General features: G+C 34.6%; 1 protein-coding gene across 1 annotated transcript in view; it reads left to right on the top strand.

Annotated features, from left to right (window-relative positions):
• The window catches only part of LOC122797775, a 349627-nt gene that overhangs the window by 98029 nt on the left and 239118 nt on the right, over positions 1 to 12480 (top strand). Inside the window, exon 4 of the mRNA XM_044066297.1 lies at positions 2988 to 3027. Within this exon, the coding sequence (XP_043922232.1) occupies positions 2988 to 3027 (40 nt within the window). The remainder of the gene's footprint in view (positions 1 to 2987; positions 3028 to 12480) is intronic.

A 12480-nucleotide genomic window follows, 5' to 3' on the forward strand; every position in this document is an offset into this window, starting at 1 on the left:
AGCAGACATAGTATTACAAGTGCTAGCGGAGTAAAGCACAGCTATAAACTGTAAAGTCCAGATATAAGCCAAGTCCAAGGTGATAGAAAATCCAAAATCTTTATTGTCAGTGTACAATCAGGTGAGCGCTTTTGCATAGGAGCTTCATCAGACCAGATAACAATTCAAAAACTAACTGCCATTTATATAAAATGGTCATTATTCAAAAATATCAATTAATCAATCAATTAATATCCATTTAGTGCAACATACATTTCAAGTGTAATACAAGTACATATTTAAATAAATAAATCAACAATATCATTAATAAAACTAAAAATCAATATATATATATATATATATATATATATATATATATATATATATATATATATATATATATATATATATATATATATATATATATATATATATATATATATATATATATATATATATATATATATAATATATTATATTAAAGCATGTATACTGTGTATTAAAACCTATATAAAAACTTGAAAAAACAGAAACAGATGTATCAAGCCTGATTTCATCTGCATAATCTCCTCTTCTTTAAAACAGGTTTGATTGAAGCCCTTTCATTTAAGCCCTTTCCTCTATCTGCCCGCAAAAGAATAATCCAGCATGCCTCTTTGTACTCAGTGTATGTTGTGATATTACCTTCCCTAATATTCGGTGTGACAATCTCTATCACCTTGAATTTAAAAACGTGAGTGTTCCCAAACTCAGCTACATGCATGGACAATACATTATGTGGGGACCCTTTCCTAATGTGATAAATATGTTCTCTCATTCTGTCACATAAGGGTCTGTTAGTCTTACCCACATAAAATGCCGAACAGATTCCACACTCAGCCGGTAGACAACATTAGGGGTCATACAATTACTAAACCCCTTGAAATGAAATTCCCTCAACAAGTCTGGATGAAAGAAAACATCAGAAGTATTAATATGTATACAAAAATTACAGGACCCACAAGGTTCAGTATGACCATTTGATAATTTCCCTGTATTAGTGCTACCAACACACAGTAGCCTTTTTAAATTTTTATAGTTTTTATACCGGAAACTAGGATAACTGCCTACAATATTACTTATTTCATCATCAACAAGAAGAATAGACCAATGTTGATGGAATAACTCAGTGACTTGCTTAGAGTCACCAGTGTAAAATAATGGAATTCTAGTGTGACTACTTCTGTTATTTGCATTAGAGTATGTCGTGTCTAAAGTTGGTCCAAAATATGGTCGTGCCTTAGTTGACCTAAGAATTAAAAGGTCAGACCATTGTCTATCAGGTTCATCTTTAGTATAACCTCAATCCAACAACTTCTTTTCCAAGCTGTTCATCTCATCCAGAAAACCATCCATTGAGGAATTCGGCCTGGAGGCTCTCATACCCTGCCCCCTGACAAGATTCTTAAAAATGTATCCAGGGTGCATGCTGGATCTGAATAGGAAAGCATTCCTATGGCATGTTTTTCGAAAAATCCCTGTACTAATCATGGTATTATTCAATTTCTCTGCATAGATATCTAAGTAGTCTATATATGTGTATGACATATGATATGTAAATCTAAGGCAGTCAGTCAAGGTGTTCATAATACCAAAGAATGAAAGGGCTTCAATCAAACCTGTTTTAAAGAAGAGGAGATTATGCAGATGAAATCAGGCTTGATACATCTGTTTATGTGTTTTTTTCAGGTTTTTATATATGTTTTTATATAGGTTTTAATACACAGTATACATGCTTTAATATATATATATATATATATATATATATATATATATATATATATATATATATATTTTTTTTTTTTTCATTTTTAGTTTTATTAATGATATTGTTGATTTATTTATTTAAATATGTACTTGTCGTATTTCACTTTAAATGTATGTTGCAGTAAATGGATATTAATTGATTGATTAATTGATATTTTTGAATAATGACTGTTTTATATAAATGGCAGTTAGTTTTTGAATTGTTATCTGGTCTGCTGAAGCTCCTATGCGAAAGCACTTACCTGATTGTATTCTGACAATAAAGATTTTGGATTTTCTATCACCTTGGACTTGGCTTATATCTGGACTTTACAGTTTATAGCTGTGCTTTACTCCGCTGGCATTTTTACATTTTGTTTTGTTTTTATATACTTTTGTGCCTACGGAGGATTTACCTTGTGGGGCACTGGCAGTCTTCATTTTATAGTATTACAAGTGTTTTATCTCTAGTTCTATGTTAAAATAGAGTAGCCATACTTCATTGTATTTAGGGCTTCTCTTTCATGCTCTATTTATACAATGCCTTAAACCATGAGGCACAAGAATTATCCTCTTTACTTTTAAAGGTGTTCTATATGTCAGGCAATGTATAGGATAATAGAAAGTGATTCAGTACTGAAAACCCTGCATTGTACTTCTTTAATAGTTTCATATATTCAGAAGTTACCTAGTTTGAGTGGTTGGTACTTGTAACCAAGTTACCAGATGATACTATATATTAGAAAAGGAATGTCGCTACACTAATGCAAAACACGATAGCAAGATCCTTTTGAGAGAAAGCTGCAATGATAACAATGACTGTCAGGTTTGATGGAAGAGGTACCACTTAGCAATATATAAACAGACATGCCTCACTCAGCAGTATAGCAGCTTAATGGGCCTGCACCTCAGTGGTCACTTGTAAAGGTATTGGATGAGGCAGTGGTCAATGAACAAATCTTCAGGATTTGGAGTCATTAGAAGGGGAATACTAATAAATACATTTTTGAAAACAGTGAGTACTCTGTGAAGTGCATACATAATAAACACTGCTAACATTCATAGGTGAGATTTCACATTATCTGCTTCATTATTATCCAAACATTTTGGTGATCTTTTTCAGTCAGTAAATGTATGGCTTTTACTATATTTTCTTGTGTCTGACATGAGTGGGCAACTGATTTTATTCATTCTGTTTTCTTTTGATGTTTTGTTTTATTCAGGATGAAGAACATTTACATCGTAAACGAGATGCACCAGCAAGTAAGGAGCAATACTTTTTAGGAATGCATTTCGAATAAACATTATTCAGCATGGATTATGCAATCCGATGATCTGCAAAATCTCAAAATGTCAGAACTTTAAGCCAAGCAAAAAGGTTTTATTAATTGATTGGTTGATTATTCATTCATTCATTGGATGCTTAGATCCATAATAGCTGAGTTTCAACAATGGGCTATAGAAAAGTATAAAAGCATATATGTTTACAGTTCACAGAAGGTCCATCCTGTTGGACATAATAGTACAGGAAGTACTTTTTTAATAGTTGATTACTTCCTTTGTTAGAAACTTGAGTAAAGTAGTCCCAATAGTGGACTCTTTACAAGTTGAAAGAAATCAGACCTTAAAATAAATTGGCTGTGCTAGAAAATCCAACACAAGCTGATTACATTTTAAATAGATGCCATCCTGATGAGTAAAAGGCCTTGTTGTACTAGCACTGATGTATGTGTAAACCCAATACTCTAAAAATAATGCAAAAATCCTTCATTCTACCCAGTTCCTAGTATCAATATCAACTGAAGTATTTACTACATAAACATTTTATTGAATTATGTGGTAACAGGTAGATTTTCCTTATAAAGATATGATACATTCTTGTATTATGTAATTTATTTAGTGAATGACAGTAGAATGGTAAAATAACAAATCAGAAACAAAGTTCTCACAGTGAGCATTAATACATTTTTTGACCAAACAGAAAAAAACATACTGATCATTTATTACATAAATATATACAAGTATTACTCATTTTAGGTTGAGAACAATGCAGTCAACTGATAGGTTAAAAAAAAAAAGTCACCAGGCAACCAAGGGATAGAACAACGAAGTTAAGGGATAGGGAAAGTTAGGGGAGAGATCCAAGAAGAAGGTACATTAAAGAAGGGGAAGAGCAAGGTAACAGGTATGTTTAGAACTGTTAATCAGGTTTAGTGCAGGAGCAAAGCCAAGTGTTATTAAGATGTTCTCTATGTAGTTGTTTGAATTTGTATTGTTTGTGGTAAGTATATTTTGAGGTATATCATTCCAGGTTTTGGAAAGTTTGTATGAATATTGTGAGTCCCCATGGCTGTTGTTGGACTTGACCTTCAAGAGCAATTTATTGGAAGATCTAAGTATTGTATTACTGAAGTAAGGCTGAACTAGGTTGCATAAAGATGTGCAGTTGTCTGGGTAGTGAATGGTATAATGAGGTAGTACTAGTTGGTTAAAGGTTTGAAGGTTTGGGAATTCTAACCATCTGAGTTGGTGTAGTACGTTATAGTGATGGGTTCTTGCAAGCTGGTTAGAAGCAAATCTGGATGATTTGTAGTAACAGGATTCCAGTTTATTTAAGTCACATTTTCTTAAGTTAGTGAAAATTGGAGAGACATATAAGATGGTGGATAGAAGGTGAGTTCTGCAAATGGCTTGTTTGGTGGAGTCGGTTAGGAAAAACTTTACTCTGTACAGGGAGCCTAATTTAAGTGCACTTTCTTGATAGTTAGGGATAGGTGTTTATCAGATTTGAGGTCTTTGTCAATGGTAACTGTTAATAGTTTTGTATTATCAACAGGTTCAATAAGGGTATTGTTAGATGAGTAAATGGTGAGAGTAGTGTGGTGTCTATGAATTGTTTACTACTGTAGAAAAGCATAAATTTTATTTTTGAAGTTTTAAGAAGTAGTTGTGAGTTACTGAGGTATTTTCCTATGTCCAGAAGATTGTTGGGTTTTGTTAAGTAGAGCTGGTAGTGATGGAGAAGAGCATATGAGGGAAGAGTCATCCACATATTGAACCAATATAGCATGTTGGGTGGATGAGCTTAGTCTGTTTGTAAATGTGGTGAATATCATCCTATGGAACTCTGCTAGAGACCCAAAGTGATCACTTACAAATTGCACCATAAGGTACCAAAACATGTCATTATAGCCTTGTAAGGAAACTCTTACTGCTTTTTTCATGAAGATACTTTTACTCATCAAGACACTGTTATTAATGTACTAATTCTCCTTAAATGGGAGTCAATAAAGAACTGTCCTATAGATTATGCTGTCTCTGATTTCATTAACATTTTCCAAAGTGTTCTAAACACACTGCCCCCCTCCTCATAATAAAAAGCCTCAAGGCCAGTCCTGCTCCATGGCTATCCATAACAACTAAGCAACAAACAAAACAAAGAGACAAAGCATGGAAGGGATGGAGAAAAATCAACCAGCTCTTACTTTACTATCATATAGGCAACTAAGATAACTAACAAAATAAGTTATCACCAAAGATAAGAAAGCCTATTACTCAGCCTAACAAAACATACATACTAATAATCCAAAATTGTTCTGCCCTCAGTCAATAAGTTATTAAATCCAGGACAAGTGATACAGCCAGCACCAAAGACACAGAGACAAGAATGGTACTTACAGCAAGCCAGTTCAATGCCCACTGAATACAGACTGTACAGCCATTAACCAATGGGGTGACTAATCAACTCTTGATGCCCCCTTCTCAATTAAATAATGTCCTCAACATTACTCCTTCCAACCAGTTCCAATCAGATGCTATAAAATATCTAAAAAATAAAAATGAACTTTTCTACAACTGCCCTGACAATTTACCCAGTGAAGATCTTAAAATAGCAGCTGAGGCTATAACCTATCCAGTTTCAGTCCTGAGAAACCAATCCATATCTGAAAATAAAGTCTCCTCACTATGTAAAAAAATCATTATGCCATTGTATAAGGGTAGAATCAATACAGATCTTTCAAAGTATAGGCCAATTGTAATTTCATAGCACCTATTAGAAATATTATAAAAATGTATTTAAATGCAACTTCTCAACTGTCTAATATATAACCAGTTTCTTTCAACCCATATGGCTTCTCTTCCATCACAGCACAATTACACTGCTTTGATGAATTTTGATAATACTGCCATCATTCATAAAAATGCTAGGAGCCTAGTCTCCACCATCGTCCTACACTTATCAAAATATTTTGATACTGTCTTCTACCAGAAATCCTTATATAAACTTTCATCCTTCAGACTCACCAACTCTTCTCTGCAATGGTTCCATGGCCAGTTCTCTAACAGAGCATAAGCAGTGAAATGGAAAAATGATTTTTCTACTTCTTGCCTATATCTGATGTTTAGGCTCCATAATGTTCAACAAATTCATCATTGACCTCTACACTTCTACAAAAGTGCTATCCTAGTTCAATATGCTAAGGAATCAGCCCTAATCTGCTCTGCCACATCTCTATTAAAAGTCTTTACACAACAACCTTTCTTATCAATTGAAACATAAGTAAAGAATTCACAAATACTACTAAACCTGAAAAAAACTAAATTGCTACTCTTTACTCCAAAACACATCACAACTAATGTAACAGTATTCACTATCTTCTCAGCCAACACCATTTTAGAAGATGTAAACCACATAAAATTACTTAGTGTAATTGTAGATGACCGATTGAAATTCAATCGCCATGCATCACACATGGTTAAAAAATTCATCAAAAATTAGTTATATTATACAGAGGAAAATAAAACAAATCAGAGGATAAAGAAGTGCTTATAGACATGTAAGGTGCACCCTACATTGATTTATTACATTACGAGTACAGTGACCATGAAACAATGGCAAACCATTTTGCACCTAAGCCATGATAAAGGACAAATTATTATATAATATAAATTCAAAGGGGGATATTCCAGGGTGAATCTTTGTTAGCACTGCTGTTTTGCTTTGGTCTTATCCCATTAAGCTGTCTACTTAACAGATTAGGTCATAATTATATTTTGGAGTCCAAAAAAAAAAAACAAGGTATGAAGACTTCTCATGTTCTTTTTGTGAATGATTTAAAACTGTATAGTTTGTCAGATGTGGAGGTGAAAACACATTTGCATGTGGTCAAAACTTTATCAGATGCTATAAGAATGTCATTTTGCCTTGATAAATGTGCAAAAGCAATATTTAAAGCAGGAAAGCTGCAGCACAAAGAAGGTATCAGTCTAGGACAGGAATGTGATATAAAGGAACTTGAGCAGGAGGGAGTATATAAATATTTGGGAATTATTTGAAGAATCAATGATAAAGCATGAATAAATGCAGACAAAACTCAATAAGGAATGTTTTAGAAGACTGAAATCAATATGAAAAACAGCCCTGATATCTAGAAACAAAGTCCGAGTTATAAACCAATTTGCTCTTTTTGTTCTAACTTACAGTTTTGAGGTGCTTGATTTTCCCCAAAAGGTATTAGATTTGTTGGAAAGGAAAACAAGAAAAATGCTTCACGCTTATTGAAAAAAATCAGTGCATGCCAAGATTATATATTACTCATTCTGAAGGAGGTATGGCTTTCCTTGAAACTGATAACATGTATAGATATGCAATCGTAGGACTGCAAAGTTATCTGCTGACCTCACCAGATCCAAACATAGTCAAAGTTTTAAAACACGAGGAGAACATGCCTACAATTACTCCCCTTCTTAGTTTAGCATATCCGTGTCAAGAAAGAATGGAAATCAAGCCAAAAGTAGACAAATATCAGGCAGCAACTGAATGTGCCAAAAATCAAAGGAAAGAATAGAAGGAGAAGGATCGGATGAGAAGGCAGAAATGTGGGAAATGCACACATGCAGCTGCAAGTACAGAGCACTCCTGAAACAACCTCATAGTGCTCAGGATCTGATGCAGGAATGGATAAGGACAGGTGAATTTAAACCAAAAGATGAATGGTTAATATTGGCAGTCCAGGACAGTGGACTATGTGCACATTGGTTTAAAAAGTTCATTGCTACATGGGAGAAACAGGCAAATGCAGGTTCTGTAAAGTATATCTTGTTGCTGGGTGTGATACACTAATGGCAGATGGCCTGTATGCTGAAAGGCATAATAAAGCAACAAGACTGTTGCACTGGGATCTTTTACTTTTTTTATGTCATATATCTACATGATGTAAAACAAAGAAGATAATGTTCTGTGCTAGGGCTAAAGTCTTGCCAAAAAAAAACACAAAAAAAAACTGAGTGAAAGAGATTAGACAAAGCCTGTAAAAAAATTAACACTAATTTAATAACAACAAATACAAACTCCAAACAGTGGTAAGGTAGGCTTTCTTTTCACCAACCTTCAAATAAAGGAAAGACAGTTCACAGAACAACATACTTACAACCAACCAATCCACAATCAACAATACAAATATCTTACCCGCCTATTCTGTATCTGTAGTTTTGAAGAACAATTTTTACAATTTCATTTTATGATATTGATCCTATCTATATATGTGATCCTATTCAAGTGTCTCCATTGAGCAGCTTATATCCCCACTCTCCCTTACCCCTCCTTTACTCTAACTTAAATTAGAAAAGTGTGTGTGTGTAACAACATCAAAAAGATAATCATCAAATGCCTATAGAGTGCATTATCGATACTGGACAAATGCTGTAGAATTGACCTTTGTAACATATTAACTGTCCTCCTACATGTTTACATATTACATAGTATTCGTACATTGTACATTAAACCAAATAAACCACATTAGGCCATCTGCTTTGGCCTTGAATTGAATATTGGGTCCTGTTATTGGGTGTTTATGACTGTCCTGTTATTGGGTGTTTAAATGTATTATACCCATTGATACTACTTTAAGCCTTGCACATACCACCAAGTTATTTTTTTTCAAAGGTTGATTTTCAGTTTTTTTCAAAGGTTGATTTTTCTTTTTATTTAGTCTATAGGCAAAATTTGGTGTTTTACTGATCATGGTGTCAAATTAATATGTTCTTTTAACTGTTTCACTTTGCTCTGTATCTTTATGCTACTATCTTTTTTAATAACTAATTAAACTCACTCTAATCTTTTTATTCTTTCTTGATTTTGCTTTTTCTGTTTTTGCACCTTCTGTCTGATCTTTTTTATATCCACTACTTGTACTTCTACCACCATTTTCACCACTTACCGTTTCATTAACCATTAATCTCTCTTTGTAACCTCTCTCCAAAACATGCTCTTAATTCTCCTATTTCTCTCTCTAAAATTAAACATCTTCTAGACATTCTCCAGATGACCTTAACTTATGACCTTTACATATATGAACAACACTATTCTACGGTGCATACTAATATATGATAATAAATGGTTCTTAAACAATCTTTTGAACCCTTGTAAAGTCCTTCACTGGCAATTCCAACAAATTATTTTAACAAAATGATAGAATGAAGAAAATCCAAATAATTTGTAAAAAAGAAGATAGTCCAAAAGAATAAAAATAAAATAAAAAGTTTGCCAAAAAAGTAATATCCTCCTAAAAAATATCCCTATAAAATATCAAAAGAATATTACTTTTGTTTACATGTTCTTTTTTTCATTAATGTGTTTTTCATTTTTGAAGAAATTGAAGCATCTTTTTGCATATGTGGAGAACCAGATTTGCATTGTGCCTTGCCCCCTGCTATGAACTGTGTTGGGTTATATGCTTTTATTCAAACATCTCTATGATAGCACTTGATGACATCCCTTGTTTCCCAGTTTTTGTTGATTTATACGATTTAAGTTCTCCTTTCCTTAAGCTTGATTGAGAGATCATTTGCCCGTCTAATTTTGCCATAATGCTTTAACTTGCACGTTTGTTTTAAATCTAAATCTATGGTACCAATATAATTTTATTTTTATACATTTGTTTAAACTCTCCGTTCCACACTTTTTTTCTTTTTAATTTTCAAGGCAAATTTTCATTGCAATACCACCCATATTAGTTCATAGCCTATAGGAGATTAAACACACACGCCCAGTGACTTTGGGGCTAAGGAGGGTTGACACTTGTGTTCAGCTTTCACACCAGGTGTGTAATGCATGGTCATCATCAGGGTATACACATCAAAGAATTTTACAAAATCATCTCAAGAGGTACTTCAAAATGCCTTAATCTACATGATGTAGTTGCACAGTTTATATTGAACTGCTGACCCTTTAGAGATCACAAAGCTCCCTCTCCCACCTGGAGAACGGCTCACCATGATCCATAGCTTTGCGTAAAATATGCCATCTGTCATTTCCAGAGTAACCATTGATCCCTAGTTTGCATCTGTCTTGCATCTGCCTCATCTGTTGCCAGTCTTTTATCACTAGGCCCCATGAGGGAGTATATGAACTGTCACATACTTCTTGACAACCATTTGCTATTCCCACCAAATAAGTCCACATGTGCTAATACTTATTACAGTATGAGGCAAGCCTCTTACATAAACCAATCATCAGTGCCCATACTAACAACACACCTACATACTGCAAGATAAACAAAAAACTCCTAATGCTGAGGAACTTCAAACATTATTTTCAAAACCAGAAATAATTTCTATGGGTAGAATTGTAGACAAATGCACTGCAACTAAACCTCAGAAATGAACAGACACTCATTCCATGCCACATATAGTTTCTGCCACCACCACTGCAGGCAGTAGTCAACATAGTTGTTTTATTAATCCTTCCAGGCTAGAAGAGCAGACCACTTTCCATAACAGTGTACTAGTTATAGGTGACTCCATTGTTTGCCACACTGTAGCACAACTCAAAATCCACCATGTCACAACGATACTGAAGTCCTTTCATCCCAAGTATGAAGATGATATGTTTATTATTTGTTTAGATATAATTAACTTGTGATATGACACCCCCCCCCACTTAGACTCTCTCTGAGAGCTCTCAGAGTATGTCTCTAATTCTAGAAAGAAACTAGTCTTGTCCTTTCATCATCAAGAATGATACCACAAAATAAGTAAAAGGAGAGTGACTTTAATAACTGGCTTAGTGACTGGTGTCGTTTTCAGGGTAACCAATGTGTGTAGAACTGGATGTGTGGTAGTTAGTACAGAGAGTTGAGGCTATGAGCTGTTAATGAGCTAACTTCTGCGGTGTGACGATTGATTTCTTCAGCCTTCATTGGCCTTTTATGTGACCAGGAGCATGCCACTTAATCAGACAGTGCTTTGGGGCAATTTGAAATTTAAGTGAGGCACATTAATGGTCACCTGGGCTACATCCCTGATAACTACATATGAACCTGTGAGACAGAACACAGTCTCAACTGTTTTACCAAGGATATCCTGTACTTAACTCATCAGGTTTTTGCATATTAGCTAAAACTATACATGAATAACATCTTTTTTAGGCAGTGTCAGTCTTCCTGGGCTACTAGCCAAGTAAGTACAAATTCTAATCTGACTAATGTCAGACTAGGGCTGCTCAAGGCTAAAGGGGTCTAAGTAAGAAATACCCCTATGCATTTCTTAATTCTGGAAAGCATGGACATTTACATTGTCATTGAAATCTGGTTCCAGAAAAGTAATATCATTCCATCTAACCTGCATGTTGCTTCCTGGCCCACCACTCATTTGGCCCACAGGTATAGAAAGCAGTAACAGTGATGGTGGCATGTCTATCTTTATCTGGAACACTAATATATCTAGGCTAGCTAAAAAGGACAACAATCTGAAACTCTCCATATCCTAATATCAGTAAAAAATACATCAAACAACCTCCTGGCCATCCTAAACATGTGTACTTCACAAAACACATCTAAAGAAGAAAACCTGAATCTTTCTCCATGAACTCAAATGTCACCTCTCTAATGAATTTTAACTGTCCCTGAATAAACCTGGTACAACTTCACCTCTACAAATAAATATTATCAGTGCTTCCTTAATTTTATTATTGCAAACTCCCTCAGTCAAATATTAGCCTCCCCACTTGAGGCTGCAACATAATTGATTGTATCCCCTTTAAACACAACCTGTCTTTTCCTTACTCATTCTCAAACCCTCTCATTTCAAAGGTCACTTTAAATCAAAAGGTGAAAGGTTAATATTGGTGTCGCAGGATAGTGGACTACTTACATGTTAGTTTACAAAATCCACTGAATATTTAGAAGAAACAGAAATGCAGGTCCTGTAAACCAGAACTGGAAGCACTCATACTTGTTATTAGATTTGATAATGAAGGGCATAATAATGTGCCGAGACTGTTGCATTGTGGATTATGCAAATATTACAATACCGAAGTAGCTCAGAAGCATTGGAAACAAGAGCCACAAAGCATTATAGAGAATGATCATAGGCTCATAGGATCCTAGGAGGTTACTAGGCTAATGGTCCCAGGGCCCTTACAAGCCTAGCCAAGTTCAAACCATGTTCCCATTGGTGGCCTCTTCAAGCAGGCACTAAAATGAACACCTATTGCCCCTGTCCAAGAGGCACTCAGGTGGAACCCATGGGGTGAATTTCTGGTTACCCATCCAATCATCCAAATTATGCTTAAATAGGGCCAACGAGGGCTTTGTTTAACATGAATAGGAAGCTTGTTGCAAAGGTGGAACAACCTCTGTGGGACAAATCTGTCTCTCCTGCAAGTTCTGCTAATGTAACATACCAGGTTAAGGTCCTTTGAGTGAGTGACCTGTG

The sequence above is a fragment of the Protopterus annectens genome, chromosome 3.part1, assembly GCF_019279795.1.
Source record: "Protopterus annectens isolate FY-2018-M chromosome 3.part1, PAN1.0, whole genome shotgun sequence".
In the NCBI taxonomy this organism is placed as follows: domain Eukaryota; kingdom Metazoa; phylum Chordata; order Ceratodontiformes; family Protopteridae; genus Protopterus; species Protopterus annectens.